The 22240-nt window shown below is 43.1% G+C and overlaps 1 protein-coding gene across 1 annotated transcript in view; it reads right to left on the bottom strand.

Annotated features, from left to right (window-relative positions):
- AAAS (aladin WD repeat nucleoporin) overlaps nt 1-22240 on the bottom strand; it is a 414919-nt gene that overhangs the window by 181996 nt on the left and 210683 nt on the right. Inside the window, exon 12 of the mRNA XM_086936522.1 lies at nt 5604-5694. Coding sequence (XP_086792648.1) covers nt 5604-5694 — 91 coding nt within the window. The remainder of the gene's footprint in view (nt 1-5603; nt 5695-22240) is intronic.

Raw genomic sequence — 22240 nt, 5'->3', positions numbered from 1 at the left:
TCTGGTGGTGAGGCCTCACCTGATGTCTGAGAATTGGCACGTTTACGTGCATTAGACACTACTAAGGAGTCTAATGGTGCTGGACCTTTAATGTAGACTGGATCTGTAGGGGCAGCTTTACATTTTTTCTCAATTTGAGGATTGAGGACCCTAGCCCTGACAGGGTCTTTAAAAACCTCTGTTGCATGTTTGATCACACCCTTAAGCATTGGTCAAATGGCAGTAGACCTTTGTGTGTTATCAAAAGTGTCTAGAAGGAAATCTTCCTCCACCGCATCTGTGTGTAAGTCCACCCCATGATATTGGGTAGCTCTTTGGACTAGTAGGTTAAAACCTATAGTGTCCTCTGGTGGGGATGGTCTAGAAGGGTATATGTCGTCTTGTGGGACATAAGGCAATCAGGGGTGTTGTAATCATTCCATGGATTTGGTGACTGAGGAGGATTATTGGTCCCTGCTGGGTCAGGTGCACCTTCATCTGTCTCATCAGAGTCTGCGTCTACATCATCTTGTGGATTAGAGGATGGTGTAGGTGAATGGTGAGGTGGAGTAGGTGTAGGAGGAGGAACAGTATGGGGAGTTGGAGGAGAAGGCACCCTTAATGGAGAGGTTGCAATGTCTCTCATATTTGGAGAAGGAGGAGGTGCTGGCGCATCAAGTGGTCTCTTTTTGGAACTGAGAGTCAATTGACCAGTCTTAGGATTCTTGACAAGAGTTTTTTGGTTAGGATCAGGTGTGAAAAGTTCCTCTGAACAGGGCAAATCCTTTGGTGTCGAGGTTTTCGCGTGCATAGGTTTTTTCGTCACCGAGACAGTAGCTGGTTTCGGTTTAGAAGTGTGCCCTTTTGAAGTGTCCTTTACTGGAACCTGTTTCTTCAGTTCCGGGTGTTTTTTCGGTTCCGAAGTATGTGAATCTGGAGCTTTAGGCAGTTTTTAAGTTGGCTCAGAATGCGGTTTCCGCATCGATGAGCCGCTGCCAGTCTTCGGCGCCGTGTGCTTAGGTGTCGGAGCAACTGTCGGCGTGGTTAACGAAGATGGCTTTTTCTTCAGTGTCGTGTAGAATCGGCACTGTGGATAGGCTTGCTCGAGCCCGCGCTGCCTGAAGGCTTAATGGGCTTCTTTGCCGGGCCCAAAGGCGGGCTGTTGGAAGCAGTCTCTCGGTGTGCACCCGGGCCCGAAAGTGAGGGTGTGCCCAAAGCCTTTTTAGAGGGTGTCGAGGAAGGGTTGGGGTCGACAATCATATTTACGACCAGTTGAGCTGGAGTGACTTCCTCGACGTCGGAGTCTTCGGCGTCTGAGGAGCTGGTACTCTCTTCGGCATGCTGGTATTCTGGCACGTTGACGCCCTCTTCGAAGATGTCGTCGGGGATCGAAGCTGACGAGCGAGCCACTGTTCTTCGAGCTCGTCGATCCCAGATCGTCATCTTGGAGTGGAAGGAGGCACAAGCGGAACAGTCTTTGGCCTCGTGCTCTGGTGAGAGGCAAAGGTTGCACACCTTTGTCGACTACAGGAATCGAAGACTTCGAAGTGGTGAAGAATCGCGTCGATGTGGAGCGCGATAGAAAGAATACCGTCGAACTGGGTGAGGATTGCGCGCCAAAGGAAATTCGGTTCCTAACCGGAGCGCAGGAAACACATCGAAGCCCGATGGCGGAAAAAAACAATCTGGGGATGGAGCCGATGCCCATGTGCAATGTGGTCCAAAGGAGGAGTCACCTATCTTGTGACTTCCACAGAACTTTTCAGGACAACAACAAACTGCAAACATCCAGGCCCAACACTAGGTGGCGATCTGTACACAGTGTGGAACCTGCAGCTCATATGCCTCGAACAAAGTGTTTTTACTCAAATATAACTTTCATGGCTACTGAACTGGTCAGTAGAGCACACAGGTGCAAGCAAGTTTAGCATTACATCATGACCAGACGGTCCAAGATTAAAAAAATATCTGAGCTCTTACCAGATATGTTCACCTGAACCGCTCGAGGCTTCCAACAATCAGAAAAATTGATACTTCATTCTTACAGGCTGCGTGCCAACGTTGAAGAACAGAAAGTGAGTTTTTTTCAGGAGGCCACTTTTGGAGAACTTTGACTGATGATCTGCTTAATGATGGCTAAATTATCCTTGGGACTAATAACTGGGGGGAAGACCTGAATGGCTGAAGAGCCACTTCAAAATCCAACATGCCAATGAGGATCTAGTTCTTTCAGGACCCCAAACCATGAAGGATCTGTCTGTCCTATCAGCTCTTTATAATAGGTAAGAAAGGCTTGAGAGGGATGGAATACATCTACCCTGGGCACCAAGCCATGCTTCCTTCGAAAAAGACATCAACAAGATATTAGTTATTGGAGACTTGGTCCCTTATACTGAAAATAAAAATTAAGTCTTGCTTACCTAATGTGGGGAAAACATAGCAACAGAAAAACATTTATTAGTTTTTCAGAAAAACTGAAGTCCAGAAGGGAGACACATGCAAAGCAGGTAGGTGCAAATCGCCTCACCCAAAATAGAAGATGCCTAAAAATGAGAGCCAAAAGAAGTGTGAGAGTCTATAAGTCAGTAGGGTAATACTCTATTCCCAAGCCTCTTTCCTGCTCTGATGAAATTGTATAAAAGAACCTTATCCAGATGCATTATTTATTTCTCCATTTCGGCTTTACCATCAAGTTATTTTAGTTGGAAATCTGGGGCATTGTGCAGTATCACCTGCATTTACATTTTTTAAGTTACTGCTATGCATTCTTTAACAGTATCTTCTAGACTAATATTAAATTAAAGAGAAACAAGCATTTACAATGCAACGATCTCGCCTTTGCAAAAGTTCGAGCTATTGGCATTGTAAATGACAAATTTTATGTATGTGTTGGTTTTGAAAACAGATAAATAAATGGCATTGTCATTTACAATGCCAATAGCTTGATCTCTCGCAAATGCGAGACCTATTGCATTTGCAATGCAATAGGTCGCGTATTTAAGCGAGTTTGAGCAATTGACATTGCAAATAACAATGCGTTTTATTTATGTTTCAAAAACCAAAACATAAATAAAAGGTCTCACACATCTGTCTCTCTCACACTGCTGTCTCTCTCACACACACAGAGCCACACATATATACACACACACACACACAGAGCCACACACACACACACACACAGACACACACACACATACAGCCACACACACACACAGAGCCACACACACACACAGAGAGCCACACACACACTCTGACTACCTATATTGTTTGTGACTACTATTTTAATGTATTGAACACCTATAGAAATCTAAGTAACTAAGCTGAAAATGCTGGGACTGAAAATCGCATTGGGTGGCGGGGGGCTGATGAAGGTGTTTACAATTTCTGACGATGGCCAAAACGTTCGATAAAAACCTGTACTATTCCTGATAAACATGGGGGTGGGGAGGGGGTGTAAAATGCATATGGTGAAGTATGTAACTGCACATGTGTGCATTATGTTAGTGTGTTTATGGGTGACTGGGGGGGGGGGGTTGCACCTCTGTGAGCCTTTTGGGTGTTTGTGTGCGTTGGGTGTCTGATAGTGGGCTGGGAGTATGGTTATGAGTAATTGAGAAAATTGGGTCGTGCAAGAACGTAAGTAGTGGTATGTGTGTGAATGTCTGTTTGTGGGAAAGATAAAAAAAGAGCTTTCATTATGGTGTATGTCGTTTGAATGTGTCTGGTTTGAGAACAATGACACATGACAGAGTGCATGTGATACAGAGAGGATGTGTGTTTATGTTTGTGCAACTGTGCAGCCTGTGTGTGAGAGTGCACGTGCATGTCTGTTTGTGTGATATGACAGAGATGTCACAGATATGTGTAACAGGTGGCAGTACATTCATTTTGTTAAAACCATGTGAGAATGTTTGTTATAATGGGGATGTCAATGTACTTTGTACGGACTGTGATTTTACCTAATTTAGTCGGTAACATGACGTCTGTATTGAATTGTGGGCCCAAATTGTCTGGCACACATGAGAAGCGTGTCCATTGCCACCGAGTGACCTTTCCTCTCCACCTCAGGAGCGCGTGTGTCTCTTTTGGTGCTGTCACTGTGATAAGAACGTGCACTCTTGAGTTGTTGGATGAATGACTAGCGCTTGCAGTGATGTAGCACCCTTCACGGAGCCCAGCAACACACGTGTGGGCTCCGCTGGGGCCGAGTGCACCGAGCTTCACCCCGCGCCTCGCGTAGCCCGCGGGCAGTCATATCTATTATATAATTGGACGATCTCTCTTCAGCGGGACCGTGAAAGGAGTACAGATGTGCACCGCGCGAGAAAGGTAATAATCAGTCTTATTGAAAACTTGCCTGACGCTCAACCAGCTGAATGAAAGCGACGGACTGCTGTTACCGAAGATCAGTCAGACATGAGCTGCAGGAGTACGCATCTTGTTCAGGGAAAACTTTCCAATTTTAGAAGGTATGAAAACTTCACACGGAAGTGGGAAAAACAGAAGAATAGCTGGAGACTGACTGGAGAGAAGTCTCCAAGACGATACAAACCTGCGAAATCACACACAAACAAGGCACAACAACGGGAAGGAGAGGATAGAGAACATGGACAACTCCTCGGCGAGAGATAGGGTGAGGGGGCGGGACTTAAAAAAAGAGACAGAAACGCCCACAAATCGCGTCATGACGGGGGAAAGAGTGATTGACAACCATCTCTTCCAATGGCTAGCCTCCATTTATGGAGCTAGCCAATGGAAGAGAGAGGCGGGACAAAGCCCCGTACTATCTAACATAAGATTTCGCCTGCGCGAACACTGCTGCGCAGTGGACGCCAGGCGAAACCTAAAATTAATGACATTGGGATTTTAGGGGACCAGCAGGGTCCAGTACGAAGAAGTTGTCAAGCAATGGGCAGAGGAAACATTAGATACAAAGGCCAACCGCCATTGCCTTGCCCCTTTCAACCCCCCCAACAGTTTTGACACTACAAGCCTTCCCATTGGCGCTGCTTCCATGAAATATTGGCCACACTCTAATAGTTGCAACGTTACAAATAAGTATTGTCTTTACATTGTACTTATTGTTTGGATCTGAGGTTACGATCAATCCGCACCACACGGTCTACAATATACCACGTAGGGACAGTGGAGATGTAAACCATGAACTTTCCTACATTTACAAAACAATGATATTTTATCGGTCATGTCTGCCCAACATAATGTGTCCACAACTCTATAATATAAATATATATATATATATATATATATATATATATATATATATATATATATATATATATATATATATATATATATATATATATATATATATATATATATACACAAACATACACACAAACAACATTTTTTTAACGCTCTAAAGTAAAAGTTATTTTTTGCAAACTGATGAGTTTTTTTCTTCAATAAACAAAACTACCTTTATTTCTATATCGATACCTGGTTCTGTAGCTTCAGTCTTGTAATGAAGCCATTTAAGTCTGCATCAGACGGCTCGAGCATTCAGAACAATATTGTCAAAGCAGCAAGGACTAAATCATCCTAGCACAAACAACAAAGCTCCAGTTTGTGAAGTATAAATGGCCAAAATGTGTGTGTCAACTTACCACATCTATCTGAGAAAGATAAAGAGTAAATGACGGTTTCGCCTTGGACTGTGAAGAGTAAACGGCTCCCATCTGGGCTCCAGCATCCTGTCTATGGAAAGAAAGGACAATAAACACTCAAGAAATATGTTCTGTCACATCAGAAGAGTGAAAATGACCAATGAATTTCAGCCAAAGAAGCCCTTTCAAAGATGTTAGACCGTGCACAGGTGAGGCTTCCTAAGAGTTATCATTGCAGTGTGCACCTGGAGGCATGATTGTTGGGAGGTTCTACACTCGGAAGAGAAACCGCTGCTTAGCACTAAATCTTCTATAGCAGTAAAATCATTCATACTAGGCAGGAAGTCCTTTACCCATGAAGAGAAAATCAATGCACATGCATAGATTGGGGGTGGGACTGCTTAGGGTAAAAAGAACAAGTCACTTACAGCTGGTGATGCTCTTTCTGGTGGATACTCTATTTACCTGTAGAATCCTCACTTTTAGAAAAGACACCAGGTGGTGGGCCTGTGGAATGGCTCAGATTAAAAAGTCATGTAGGACCAAATGGCCAAAACGTCTTAACTGTCAGACCTGGCCGTCAAGGAAGTAGTGTCTTGTGGACGTGTGCACTGATTCCCAGATTGCACCTGATAAATATCCAGGACAAGCACTCAGCGTGCCAATGCAGTGGTAGCAGTCTTGGACCTTGCAGAATTGGCTCGCAGTCTTTCTGGAAACTGCTGCTTGGCCAGTATGTAGTTAATGTTATCCACCTGAATTCTTGGGCAGCGTGCAGCAGATCCGATACTATCCACCTGAATAAAGTCCTTTTCTGCACTGCCTTGCCTTTCTTTGGCCCCAGAGAACTCCACAAAGAGCTGATACTGTACCTGATAGTCCTTGGTGCAATCGAAGTAAAAACTCAGTGCCCTTTTGGGGTACAACCGATGTAGTCTCTTCTCTTTCAAGCGATGAGGTGGAGGACAGAACGTTGCAAGTGTGATAGATGGTCTGATAAGAAGGGGACTCACAACCTTTGGTAGAAAGGTCACTCTAATCCTCATAATCAGTTTGTCCTGAATGAAGTTAGTGTAGAGTGGCTGAACTGGAAGTACTTGATGCTCACTTCCGCAACAAGCTGAACTTATTGCGTTGAGAAAGACTCTCTTCAGGGCTAGAAAGCGCAGACGGCAGCTGCTCATCAGCTCAAGAAGAATGCAAATGAGAAAAGTAAGGACCACATTATGATCCCACTGTGGCATCATGAAGGGGTTAGGAGAAAACATGTGAAGTAAGCCTTTAAGAAATCGCATCATAACAGGTGATATGAATAAGGACGGCTGGTACAGTGCCTCTAATAAGTGTGAAAGGGTGACAATAAAACGTTAACAGTAGCCGCAAAGGCAAAAAACACAATACATCCGACAGTTTGGCCTGCAGCGAGTCTGTATTATGGGTGTCACACAAAGCCAGGACTTGCACCAGCGTCCACTGCTAACAGACTGTAAAAAGAAGCGTGGCCACAGGGGTGACATCTTCAACTTCAGGAGGGAGAACCAATGTAGCCAACTCTTTATGCATGGAGGTGTACATTGCACAGGCCTGGGTGCAAGACTCTGCTTTGCTGATGTGACATTAGATTGGAGGACAGATGCGAATGCCCCAAAGTTCTGGGTAGCACACTTTCCTGGTCCATTCTGGAGCGACTAGGATGACTTGGGCCCAGTTGTTCCTGATCTTCTTGAGAACTCAGGGTAAGAGAGAACACAGTGGGAAGGCATACAAGAGTTCTGTGCTCTACTTTAAGAGGAATGCAAAAACAAATGCAAAAACTTTAAGAGGAAGGCATGTCTGAGACAACTTTCTTGGACACATCAGCTCGCAAAAATTGAGGACACTGCGCATTCTCATCAGTGGTTAAGAGATCGAGTTAAGGTTATCTTCATTAGCTGAAGATGCCTTGCTCAACTTCCAAGTGTAACTGCCATTCTTGATCTGTTAGACGTCGTCGGCTGAGTTTGTCTGCCCAGACATTAAAATATCCTACCAGGTGATGCATGATCAGGGAATGATGAATCAGCCCACTCTGCAGGGCCCAAGACCCCACTCTGCCACCCCTCCCTCCCATTTTTGTTTGAAATACCACATGGCGATGGTGTTGTCCATGAGGACCTGTACGAGCCACACCCTAATGGCCAGAAGGAAGGCTTTCAATGCAAAGAGAATGGCCCAAAACTCCAAAAGAGTGACGTGTCCTCTGTAATCCACCTTCCCCATATGACCTTCCCAATTCAGTTATGAGCCATCTAGCATCATCGTCCGCTCTGGCTGGGGTAAGGAAAGGGCTGTGTCACTATTCCAATTATGATCGAACAATCACCGCTGCCGATTTCCTGAAGTCTCTTTCGAAACCTGGAGGTTCCCGTGATGCAGGACCCACTGAGATTTCAGACTCGCATATGCCATCTTGCGAAGTCGGAGAGCAGGATGCAGGGGGCCAAGAAGCCTCAGAGCCACTCTCACTGAGACCCAGGACCGAGGCTGAAACATCAGGATCAGAGCCTGAATGTCCTAGACTCACTGATCCAGGGGGAAGGTCTTATAACACACTGTACTCAGGAAGGCTCCACTGAAACTGAGCCTCTGAGAACGAGTTAGGAGTGATTGCGACATGTTAACAGTGAACCCCAATGAGTTCTGGAGGTGTTTCACAATGGCCTGGGGCTAGCCCGCCTTCAACAGCCAGTCCCTGATATACCCGACCTCTGAAGGTACGCTGTGACCACTGCCTTTATCTTTGTGAACACCCAAGGGGCATGGGTGAGACCGAATGGGAGCAGAGCACACTGATAATGCGCCTGACCTCCTTGAACCGCAAGTAATGTCTGTAGGCCTACATAACTGGAACACAGAAATAAGCGCCCTGTTGGTCCAGCACCACCGTCCAGTACCAGGTAACAGGGATGATAGAACCTGGACCAACATGAGCATCCTGAACATGTCCTTCCGCAGGAAGAAATTGCAAGGTTGCAGATCTAAAATAGAACTAATAGCTCCACCCTTTTCTGGCAATACGAAATAGCATCAGAAACATCCAGTTCTTATTTTTGAGAACTGACCCTGTATGGCTCTCTCCAACCTAAGGGTCCATAGCAAAATGGACAAATGGTCGTCCAATAACCTCTAAATGTGGGTGGAAGATGCAGGGGGTTGGAATGAAATGGCAGGGTGCAGTTCTGTTGAATTATCTGTAGGTAATTATAACAAAAAGGGAGAGGAGAGAAACAGGGTGGATTCGGTCTCCCCAAATACAATTTACAAAAACAGAAAGAATCCACACAATGAATGTTTACTAGAGTTGTTGCCACAGTGGTGGGGAGCACTCAGTATTCTTTTAATACCCCTCACACACCAAAAGAACCCTTGGTGTCATGCTTCATCACCGGGGTCTTCGCACCCCTTTACGGGATGCGGCGTGCTGCTAACCAACGAAATATGCGGGAGCACTTAGATCTATGACTATGTGTAGTGTGTGGAGGGGTTATGTTGTTAAGTGAGTGATTGGTTTGAAGTGATATATAGTGAAAAAAAAGGTTAAAAATCACCTGGCAAGTGAAGTCTAGTAAATTTTAATGGGCCTCCGTGCTGGCTCTGTTAAAAATGGGGTTTCAAGATGTATATGTATGATAATGTACAACACCTCATGAGTGTGTCAACATGTTTTGATGCATAGCTTCTTCTTCAGGACAAGGCTGCACAATCCCGAACAAGCGAAGAAGGCGTCAGGGAACGCCGAAACGCGTTTGGTTTTTGGCACAGCAATGCACAACAAAATCATTGAATAGAAAATACTAGCGGCTGCTAAACAAAACAGGAGTCCGTCTCTCTCAATTTTGGTGAGCGTTGTGGGGAATGCCACGTGGAGAGTGGAACCTGGATATATATATATATATATATATATATTCACAGAAAAAACCATAGGTTATAGACCATATATAGTTAGGAATTTGCATTTACAAAACCTTGAAAATTCACTGAAAAAACCATAGGTTATAGACCATATATAGTTAGGGATTAGCATTTAAAAAACCTTATTTTATTTGCACAAAACCATTGAAATTCCATATATAGTTAGTTGCACTAACTATATATCGCGGACCCGCAATCCACTGCTAATGATGTCACATATTACATCATTCATGACATGGTCAGTGACATCACTGATGACATCACTGATGACATCTCAAATGACATCACTGATGACATCACTGACATCTCATTTGACATTACTGATTACATCACTGATGATATCATTTATGTGATAATACATCTTCAGACTCTAATATAACCTTTGATACACTCAGTGTAAACAGGCACTCACAGACTGTCACACATCCATGGAGTTACTCACACACCTATTCAGTCATGCAAAGAGTCAATCACATCTCCATTTCCTTAACTATACAGTTATACACACCTTACTTATTCAAACATATACTAACACATATTTACTCTCTTATACAATCCTTGATACAACTTCACAATGATTCATACAGCCACTCTCACATTCACTGACTCTTATGTTCAGTTATTTATATATGTCAACTCTCACATGGAGTGTGTTTTACATATGTACTTACTTTGACATGTAGAACTGAGATATCCATTCACTCACCAATATACTCATGCACACAGTCAACTGTCCATACAGCTGTTTCTACATGCACTTTTGAACCCATACACCTAGGGAATCAACCGCTCACACATCTATGCACAGAGTTATACACCTCCCAGCCACCCACACACACACTCAGTCTCCCATACAAATACTTGGGCAACCATTCAATAACCCATATAGTTACTGATATAGCTACTGATTTAAACATGCAGCAGTTTACAGAAGAACATAAATATTGATTGCCAAATTAAGACACTTTAATCACTAACCCATGCACTCAGTGAGACACATTTAATCATTCTCTCATACAGTCAGTCATGCACCTACTAAATCCTTCATCCAGACACTTATACATCCACTCATTCTTCAATATGTAAGACATATTTTAACTTTACAGAAACATACAGTCACTGGGTGTTGTCATCAGTGATGTCATCAGTGATGTCATTTGAGATGTCATCAGTGATGTCATCAGTGATGTCACTGACCATGTCATGAATGATGTAATATGTGACATCATTAGCAGTGGATTGCGGGTCCGCGATATATAGTTAGTGCAACTAACTATATATGGAATTTCAATGGTTTTGTGCAAATAAAATAAGGTTTTTTAAATGCTAATCCCTAACTATATATGGTCTATAACCTATGGTTTTTTCAGTGAATTTTCAAGGTTTTGTAAATGCAAATTCCTAACTATATATGGTCTATAACCTATGGTTTTTTCTGTGAATTTCATTGGTTTTTTAAAAGCTAATATCTATAGCTGTAAAATATATTCTTTATTAAGTGACGTATCACGTAGCCCGTGAGACGCCTCATGATGCATCGCATAACCGTGACGTATCGTCTCTGCAGCGCAAACCAAACCCAAAACGTAAGCGCGCCAGAACACGCTTAAAGATATATATATATTTTTTTAACCTTAATTAGACAAAATCCACACGTGCACATATCACAAACGTTCAAAAAACACAATATGTCGGACTACCGTTACGCTGCCGGTTAGCTGCCCGGTTAACGTACCAGGAAGCACCTTTACCGCGAAAATCGCAAATTTTTTTTTTTTCACCCCCCAGGGAACTTTAATAGCCCCCTCATCAATCCTAGGGGTTCAGGAGGGGTCTGCCTTACACCTTTCATTCATTTACACCTTTTTTTTTTCCACCTCTTGTCTCTCGATCCTACCGAGAGACAAGATGGCGGCCGCTCCAGACTGTTTACAATGATAACAGCCAATCAGCTTCTCCTCAGACTCCCGTTACACTGCCGGTTAGCTTCCCGGTTAGCTGCCCGGTTCGCGTACCAAGACGCGTCTCTACGGCGAAAAAATCTGATTTTTTTTTTTTTTTTGGTTACACTGCCGGTTAGCTTCCCGGTTAGCTGCCCGGTTAGCTGCCCGGTTCGCGAACCAAGACGCGTCTCTACGGCGAAAAAATCGGATTTTTTTTTTTTTTGGGCCCGGCGTGGCTCTATAATATCCCCCTCATCAATCCTAGGGGGTCAGGAGGGGTCTACCTTGCCCCCTTTCCTTCATTTCCCCCTTTGTTTTGGCCTCCTCTTGTCTCTCGATCCTACCGAGAGACAAGATGGCGGCCGCACCGGACTGTTTAGAATGTTGACAGACACCGGAGAGCCAATCAGCTTCGCTTTGCAAAGTTCCGATACGCGAAAAGTTCGCGAACCGGTTAGCTGCCCGGAGCGCTGTTACAGATATATATCTTGATTTAAACGTTAATTTCTCAAAATCCACTGAAGCACATATATTGAGACCTAGCAAAGGCACATCGGGGTACCAGTCCCTACAATTTTGCCAAGTTTCGTGGAAATCCATTCAGCCGTTCGGGCTAAAAGTGAGTCCAACCGCCCTATGGAAATTAACATGGGAAAAACGCGTTTTGGGACCCCCCTTTTTTCTCGGCCCCCCCTTGACGAACCCCCCCCAAATTTTCAGGAGCTGCTCAGAAACAAAATGTGCCATTTTCCTGAAAATTTCAGCCGATTCCGTCCACAAACGCCAAAGTTATTAGACATAGAATTTTCAAAAGTCCCATAGGAAAAAAATCCTAACTATATATACCTACTGGCTATCGCCAGTAGGTAATATATATATATATATATATATATATATATATTACCTACTGGCGGTCGCCAGTAGGTATATATAGTTAGGATTTTTTCTCTATGGGATTTTTGAAAATTCTATGTCTAATAACTTTGGCGTTTGTGGACGGAATTGGCTGAAATTTTCAGGAAAATGGAACATTTTGTTTCTGAGCAGCCCCTGACAATTTGGGGGGGTTTCATCAAGGGGGGGCCGAGAAAAAAGGGGGGTCCCAAAACGCGTTTTTCCCATGTTAATTTCCATAGGGCAGTTGGCCTCACTTTTAGCTCGAACGGCTGAATGGATTTGCACAAAACTTGGCAAAATTGTAGGGACTGTTAGCCCGATGTGCCTTTGCTAGGTCTCAATATATGTGCTCCAGTGGATTTTGAGTAATTTAGGTTCAAAAAAAGATATATATCTGGGCGGAGCCTAACCACACATCTGATCTGATTGGCTGTCAGCACTTCATCCAAGAAGTGTTGGCAGCCATCTTGGGACCAATATACATGATAGCACCTCATTAAAAAGCATTGTAGTTAATAGAGGGTTTTAGGACTTTAGTTACATTATAAATCATTTGTTGATGGTACCATACTCGTTTTAGGAATTGTGGTGGGTTCTAAGGTGATTTTACCATGTGAAAAAACCTTCTGCTGTGATATCATGAATATTGTTTGAAAGAAAACTAATATCTCATGATTTTCCCACAGTGGTTTGGAAGGGGATCTATAAGCTAAACTGAAAGCATATTTTCTGTAAATTCACATTATCTTTCTCAGTCATTTGAAAATGAAGTCTGACATTCTCAGTAAAACATGTACATCCAACAAGGACAGAGACTGTCAGTTGATTCCTTTGTATTCTACTGCAGCCTCCTAGAGTGTTCTAAAGAACAACTAGAGCGCTAACAGTCCTACTTATTACAAAGGTATGGCACACCTGAAGCCATCTTGATTGGAATAAAGTGGTAACTCTTAAAACATTTAATTTAAAAAGAAACAACATGAGGGGGTATATTTTGCCATAGAAAGTATGATTAGTGCTGCAGAATGAAAAATTAGGGCACATTTTGAGTGACTTCTCAAATCCTTTTCTATTTCATTAAAACATTCTGACATGCAGTCTCCCAAAATGGCCACCAGAGACAAAAGAGCCCAAATGTAGCCCAAATATCACCCAGATGTAGCCCAAGTATAGCCCAATGACAGAATGTCCCAGAGTGTTCTAAAGAACAACTAGAGCGCTAACAGTCCTACTTATTACAAAGGTATAGCACACCTGGAGCCATGGTGATGGGAATAAAGTGGTAACTCTTAAAACATTTAATTTAAAAAGGAACAAAATGAGGGGGTATATTATGCAATAGAAGGTATTATTAGTGCTGCAGAAAGAAAAATTAGGGCACATTTTGAGTGACTTTTCAAATCCTCTTCTATTTCATTAAAAAATTCTGACATGCAGTCTCCCAAAATGGCCACCAGAGACAAAAGAGCCCAAATGTAGCCCAAATATCACCCAGATGTAGCCCAAGTATAGCCCAATGACAGAATGTCCCAGAGTGCTCTAAAGAACAACTAGAGGGCTAACAGTCCTACTTATTACAAAGGTATGGCACACCTGAAGCCATCTTGATTGGAATAAAGTGGTAACTCTTAAAACATTTAATTTAAAAAGGAACAAAATGAGGGGGTATATTTTGCCATATGAATTATGATTAGTGCTGCAGAAAGAAAAATTAGGGCACATTTTGAGTGACTTCTCAAACCCTCTTCAATTTCATTAAACAATTCTGACATACAGTCTCCCAAGATGGCCACCAGAGACAAAAGAGCCTAAATGTAGCCCAAATATCACCCAGATGTACCCCAAGTATAGCCCAATGACAGAATGTCCCAGAGTGTTCTAAAGAACAACTAGAGCGCTAACAGTCTTACTTATGACAAAAGTATGGCACACCAGAAGCCATCTTGATTGGAATGAAGTGGTAAGTCTGAAAACACTCAATTTAAAAAGGAACAACATGAGGGGGTTACTTTTGCCATAGAAAGTATGATTAGTGCTTCAGAAAGAAAAATTAGGGATCATTTTGAGTGACTTCTCAAATCCTCTTCTATTTCATTAAAAAAATTCTGACATGCAGACTGAAACATGCACTTTGAATACCAGCAGCAGACGTCCCTGGTGAGCAGTAGCTTTACTACAGTGATCTAATGTGCAACTAGAGTGCTAACATTCAGAATTTATGGCAAATGTGTGACACATCTGAATGCCTTCTTGATGGAACCAAAGTAAACAAGCATTGAAAATGCAATAGATCTCGCCCTCGTTTAAGTTAAAGCCATTCTGTTTGTAATGAGGTGGCTTTTTAGCTTTGCTTTTATTAGTGTTTTTTCAACTTTCATGTAAATAACATGCATCTGTATGCATATAAGTATATGTATGCATGCATTTATGTTTGTATTTATATAGATATACAGATGATATATGTTTATATATGCATGTATATATATATATTCACTGAAAAAACCATAGGTTATAGACCATATATAGTTAGGAATTAGCATTTCCAAAACCTTGAAAATTCACTGAAAAAACCATAGGTTATAGACCATATATAGTTAGGAATTCGCATTTACCAAACCTTATTTTACTCACACAAAACCATTGAAATTCCATATATAGTTAGTTGCACTAACTATATATCGCGCACCCGCAATCCACTGCTGATGATGTCACATATTACATCATTCATGACATGGTCAGTGACATCACTGATGACATCTCAAATGACATCACTGATGACATCACTGATGACAACATCCAGTAACTGTATGTTTCTGTAAAGTTAAAATATGTCTTACATATTGAAGAATGAGTGGATGTATAAGTGTCTGGATGAAGGATTTAGTAGGTGCATGACTGACTGTATGAGTGAGTGATTAAATGTGTCTCACTGAGTGCATGGGTTAGTGACTAAACTGTCTTAATTTGTGCATCATTATGTCTGTTGTTCTGTAAACTGTTGCATGTGTTGATAAGTAGCTATATGAGTAACTATATGGGTTATTGATTGGTTGCCCAAGTATTTGTATGGGAGACTGAGTGTGTGTGTGGGTGGCTGGGAGGTGTATGACTCTGTGCATAGATGTGTGAGCAGTTGATTCACTAGATGTTTGGTTTCAAAAGTGCATGTGGAAACAGCTGTATGGGCGGTTGACTGTGTGCATGAGTGTATTGGTGAGTGAATGGATATCTCAGTGCTATATGTCAAAGTAAGTACATATGTAAAACACAGTACATGTGAGAGTTGACATATATAAATAACTGTGCATAAGAGCCAGTGAATGTGTGAGTGGCTGTATGGATCATTGTGAACTTGTATCAGGGATTGTATAAGAGAGTAAATATGTGTTAGTATATGTTTGAATAAGTAAAGTTTGTATAACTGTATAGTTGAGGAAATGGAGGTGTGATTGATTCTTTGCATGACTGACTAGGTGTGTGAGTAACTCCATGGATGAGTGACAGTCTGTGAGTGTCTGTTTACACTGATTGTATCTAAGGTTATATTAGAGTCTGAAGAGGTTCATCGTATTATCACATGAATGATATCATCAGTGATGTGATCAGTAATGTCAAATGAGATGTCATCAGTGATGTCATCAGTGATGTCATTTGAGATGTCATCAGTGATGTCATTTGAGATGTCATCAGTGATGTCATCAGTGATGTCACTGACCATGTCTTGAATGATGTAATATGTGACATCATCAGCAGTGGATTGCGGGTGCGCGATATATAGTTAGTGCAACTAACTATATATGGAATTTCAATGGTTTTGTGTGAGTAAAATAAGGTTTGGTAAATGCGAATTCCTAACTATATATGGTCTATAACCTATGGTTTTTTCAGTGAATATATATATATATATATAGATATATATATATATATATCTGCTCCGAGTTGCCCCTCGACAAAGGTGCACCCTCCAGTAGCTCGCACAACGGCGTTCACCTGCTCCGAGTTGCCCCTCGACAAAGGTGCGCCCTCCAGTAGCTCGCACAACGGCGTTCACCAGGCAAGGCAGGAATTCGTCCTCCGATAGGATTCACAGTTCTTTAGCCGATCATTAAAAAGCCTGACGCGTTTCTGAGTTAAATACTCTTCATCAGAGGCTCGGCGAAAGTTCGTGCTATGACACGCCCATATTCAAGATTAATTCCCCACAGGTGGGTTTCAAACGCAATGTTCACTGGGCATTGTAGTCTGTGTCACATTCATAAATCCATAGATGGATGCACGATGAATTAAAACTGTCCATGAAAGCCCTGGATGGGCCTCGGCGACTCGTACCAAGCCATAATCCTGTCAGCTACCGGTTCCCACTTGAGACTCCAAGTATTCTGAGCCTAGGGACCCCCAGTAATCACGGGATGGTGCGCCTTTCGCGGCTGGGCTGCCGCGTTTAATATCACTGCTCCAAGTTGCCTCTCGACAAAGGTGCACCCTCCAGTAGCTCGCACAACGGCGTTCACCAGGCAAGGTTCCGGCTCCGCTTGTGGGCAAAGAGGGGTTTCTCAAAATACAGGTTGCCACACACAAGGGTTTGTCAGTGTTTATTGACAATTTTTGAGACCTCATTGGAGTGTGTGTTCTATGTAGTCACACAGATGGGTCTTTTGTTTGGCTCTTTTTGTGTTCGCTCTTCCAGAAGGGCCTCTCAGTGATTGTTGCGTGCTCTTTTCATTGCTCTGTTGATCACAGGCGTTGGATATTTTCGGACCAGGAGTTCCTTTTTGAGTTCTGTTGCTTGTGTCTTGTAGTCCTGCACATCGGAGCAGTTCCGTCTCAGGCAGAGGAACTGGCCATAGGAGAGGAAATCGCGCAAGTGTCGTGGATGAAAGCTATCATACCTCAACAAGCAGTTTCTAGAGGTAGGCTTGAAATGCGTTGTTGTTTCAGATAACCTCTCTCTGGGAAGATGTTTAAATCCAAGAAAACCATTGTCTCGTTGGATACAGTGCTTGTAAATTTCAGGAAATTGTGTTGTCTGTTAAGCCACTTCATGAATTGTGCAACTGACTGGAGATCGCCTTCCCAGATGATCAAGATATCATCAATGTAACGTCTCCAAATTGTGATATTGTGTCTGAAAGGGTTACTTGGATGAAGAATTTTATGTGTCTCTAGGTGATGTACATAGAGTCCTGCCAGGCTAGGAGCAAAAGTGCTGCCCATGCTGGTCCCTTGACTCTGCAGGTACAGTGTTTTTTCATATTGGAAGAAATTCTTAGTGAGGGCTAGAGAGATACACTCCATCACCACATTTCTTGGTGTCTGATATTTCCAAGTGGTTGAGAAGAGGACTTCCTCGATGATGTTAAGGGTTTCGTCATGGGATAAGCTAGTGTACAGGCCAAATGGCTTGCATTATCAATGGAGCCACGGCTAGGGGGTGGCTGAGACAAGGATTCTCCTGCTTGTTGCAAGTACGGCATAGCCAAACCAGATCGGAGCTTTGCGTTTACAACGGAACAAAGTAAGTAAGCAAGGACCACCAAGATAATGACTTTTTGCTTTCGTCTTTTATGTTTACCTTCCTGATGCCCAGGTTGCTATTTAGCAAAACACCTCGTCCTGGAGGCTCATGATGCTAACAATTTGTTTTACAGCAAGTATGCACTTTTTTCTTTCCTCAAAAGAAACCCAATGACTAATACCCTGGAGCACTGCACCATCCCAGCTACTTTTTTAATAGAGTATGTGCTTTATGTTATGTGTGTGTTTTGTCTTGTTTCTTTTTCTTACAGGGCACCTCACAGGAGTAGTATGACCAATTGTGTCTAGATAGTGTTGCACATATATATATATTTGTTTTTTCTAGGTCACTGAACCAACGAATTTATACTTTTTGTAATACAATATCATCTGTTCTTGTGTGTTCTTCCCCTTTTATTACAGATATTCATTGCTGATGTCTACGGAATATAAATAAAATTAGGTACACATTAGTTTCGGAAAGCCGAATTAACCAATTTAGGTCTAATACGACATACTATTGATGTGAGTAAGGTGGGGATTGTGCAGCCCGTCCTGAAGAAGATGCCATGCATCGAAACATGTTGACGCACTCATGAGGTGTGGTACATTATCATACATATACACCTCGACACCCCCTTTTTAACAGAGCCAGCATGGAGGCCCATTAAAATTTACTAGAGTTCACGTGCCGGGCCCTTTTTAACCTTTTTTCACTATATATCACTTCAAACCCACCACTCACTTAACAACATAACCCCTCCACACACAGTCATCGATTTAAGTGCTCCCGCGTATTTCATTGGTTAGCAGCACGCCGCATCCTGTAGAGGGGTGGGAAGACCCCGATGATGAAGCATGACACCAAGGGTCCTTTTGGTGGATGAGGGTAATTAAAAGAACACTGAGTGCACCACTGCGGCGACTACTCTAGAAAACATTCATTGTGTGGATTTTTTCTGTTTTTGTGAATAATCTGTAGGACCCACATGTCAGATGTTCGGGTCTGCTACCCCTGAAGGAAAGGACTGATTGTGCCTCCCACAGGGTAGTCATGTGCCGCTATTGGCAAACTGTATTGGCATGGAGGTTGCTCTGGAGGGGCAGGAGAATGTGAGATACCATGTCCTTGTAGTCCTAAACACGGTCAACTTGATCCCTGACTCTGAAATTACTGTGGTGCCTGTTGCTGGGGCAGCTGGCCTTTCTAGATGTCTGTATGAAAAACCCCTGACGAAACAGGCATAACTGGTGGGGATAATACCTTTAGTGCATGGAAAGACCAAGGGAGCGAACTGTGACTTTGAAGCGCTCTGCTGTGGAATCAGCCTTCGTACCAAATATGCGACACCTGTCAAAAGGCATCTCCATGATTGACACCTGAACGTCACCTGAGAAGCGTTGCCACCGAGCACCACCCTAGTGCCAACTGTGCCTAAGCAATCCGCAGTGTTCAAGGTCCTGACCCGGTGTCATAATTTTCAGCGTCTTGGACATCCTGAGTATATTCACTAGGCTGGCATGAAATTTCACTGGAATTACTGGCAAGACCTCTGCAAACATGTCCCATAATGAACATGGGTACCTATCAAGCATCAGCAGGCGTTAGATGACCCAAGGAAGGGTGAGGCTAACAGAGGTGAACATCAGTTTTCCTAAAGCCTCAATTCTCACCAACTCTTTAACTAGGGGGCATAGGGAATGAGTTGGTATTAATCCTGCTAGAAGCCAGAGCTACCAGGCTCTAAGGAACACATTCTGCATAAAGAAAGCAATGTCACCTGGAGCATGTCTGTGGCGTCGAACTACCTGTCTAATCACAGGTGGGAAGGAAACATTTTTGGTACAGGTACACAAGAGAATGTCAGTCAGGGCTTTGGTGAATGGCATTAAGGGCTCGGACAAGGTCTGTCCAGGCAGCAAAACTTCGGTAAGGACATTGATTTTTACCTCAGGAGATGGGTACTGAAAGTCCAGAACTTCAGATGCTCGTCTGATGACTAAAGCAAATTAAGTGGTCTCTTCCGCTGAAGGGGCATTATTAAGAGCCCAGCCTTGTGTCAGATGAACCTCAATCCACTGGTCTCTTTTAGGTCCAATTAGAAGTTGTCATCATCATCATATTGTGGGGGAAATTCCCATCCCCATCTTCATTTTCACCAAAAGCTGGTTGACTTTGGTCCCATCAAAAGTTGTTGGGTTTTTGGAGACAAAGGTCCTTAGCAGTGGTGAAAATAAAAAACAATTATTATATAGAACACAATAAGCTGCTATATATTTATCTTCCTTGTCCAGTCGGACAGGGAATTTATTTATCAAAAGATAAAAGATAATCAGTCAAAATACATTTCTACAACAATAGTACATTGCAGTAAGGCACACTCCTGTGCCGTACCGGGAGGAAAAGAAAAATAGAAAAGAGTGAAAGGGGTGTTTCAGGCAAAGGAAAAGAGCAGGCAGGGTACTGTTGCAAATCAAGAGTTTAACAGTATCGCCTGGAGTAGTTCATACAAATTCAAATACACATTGTTTTAATGTATGGCCACTCATAGGTGTCGACGTTTCGATCCCTCGCTCGATTAATAAAGGGGATCATCTTCAGGACTTAATAGTTTTGCCTGGGTTATAACGGCCTGTTAGGGGGAAAAAAATAGGGGACAGAAACAATAAGAGATTGTCAATTTAAATGACTGAGGAGAGTGGTCAGCTTAAGCCCTTTACATCACTTGCACTAATCGAAATCGCAGTGTGTGATATGTGCTGGTGAAAGTGATAGTACAATGTTTCAGGATTTACATATACTACAAACAAATTCCTCTGAATCGCAGTGATAGGCTCATGCGTGTGGGGGCTGGTATGGAATTGGGGGTGTCGGTGCAGGAAAGTGACTACAACGTTTGCTCAATCCTCTGTGGTATCGTGTTGAGGTGAACAAGGTGCACATTCTATTTACAAGATCAGACGTTCGGCGTGCTCTATTGGAATGGAACAGGGAGAACCAATGCGACCAGTGCGTGGCACAGAGCATACCTCTTGTTGGAGGTGTAGAGTTCAGGTGCTGCCAGCGTCGCGGGGGCTTTTTGGTAATGCAAAAAGGGGGTTTGAATTGCTGTAATAAAGGAATGGAGGCGATCAGCAATTTAATTCTACCTTTAGCGAGTAGTGTTAAAATTGAGGTGGAATTGGGGCGTACCTTGGGCTTGATAGTTGAGAGCCCGTGGAGCGCTTGCGAATGAGACTTTTTCACGGCTTTACTTGTGGCCGTGCGCAGGACCCGTGAACGGTGTACTTGCGATCTAAGGGTTTTAAACAAGGGCGTTAGCAGGGAATTGCGCGCACTTTTTAGTTTTGTGAAAACAGTATATATAAGACCTACCCTTTGGAAATTATTGCTCCGAATGGGGATCGATATGTAATTGGGCGGGGAGGGCTTGATGGCCGTCGCCACGGTGCGGTCACTTCCGTGAATGATCCGCTGTGAAAACAAAGCGAGGGAATTGGATTCTCGCTCATCGGTGGGACAAGAATCTGAGGGCTTTGGGGTGAGATGGAGTAACAGCTTACTGGGTTTCTGGATGAAGCCGTGGTGAGTGCCGGCGGCCGTGATCCTGCTGCTGGTGCACTGTCGGGAGGTGGGCACAGGAGTGTGCCTTACTGCAATGTACTATTGTTGTAGAAATGTATTTTGACTGATTATCTTTTATCTTTTGATAAATAAATTCCCTGTCCGGCTGGACAAGGAAGATAAATATATAGCAGCCTATTGTGTTCTATATAATAATTGTTTTTTATTTTCACCACTGCTAAGGACCTTTGTCTCCAAAAACGTAACTGATACCCATGGTCCATAGCTACCCGCTGGATCTGCCTTGTTTCTTAAAAATCAAAAGTTGTTGGAGCACTGGAGGGCAGCTCCTAGGTAAAGGCACTATTTTGTCAGACTTAAGAGAGAACTGGTGCTGGGCCTATCAGATATGCTGTCTCGGTCCCACCCACTTCCTAGCATAAAAAGAAATGCGCCGAGCAGAAGCGCGCAGCGGCGCGCCGAAGGCGTGCTAAAGGCAAGCTCGTCTGCGCCCGTTCGTGCCTGACCGACGCCAGACGTTAGACACGCTGCCCTTCATCTAATTTTCTCCTTGCAGCAACCCCCCACACAGCTAAGGATGGCTATTTTAAAATACACTAACCAAGAGCTTCACCTCCTTAACAAAGCACCCCTCAGCGCCCCTAACAGTATCCCCACCCAATCATCACTAATGAACCACGCTACGTATGACAAACGCTCGCCAAACGGAATTACTAAAGTATCCTTTAACGATAAGAACAGTTCAA

This window comes from Lissotriton vulgaris, chromosome 1_1, assembly GCF_964263255.1.
Source record: "Lissotriton vulgaris chromosome 1_1, aLisVul1.2, whole genome shotgun sequence".
Lineage (NCBI taxonomy): Eukaryota > Metazoa > Chordata > Amphibia > Caudata > Salamandridae > Lissotriton > Lissotriton vulgaris.
Note: the sequence above shows the minus strand (reverse complement) of the source record. Positions and strands in the feature narration are given on the sequence as shown.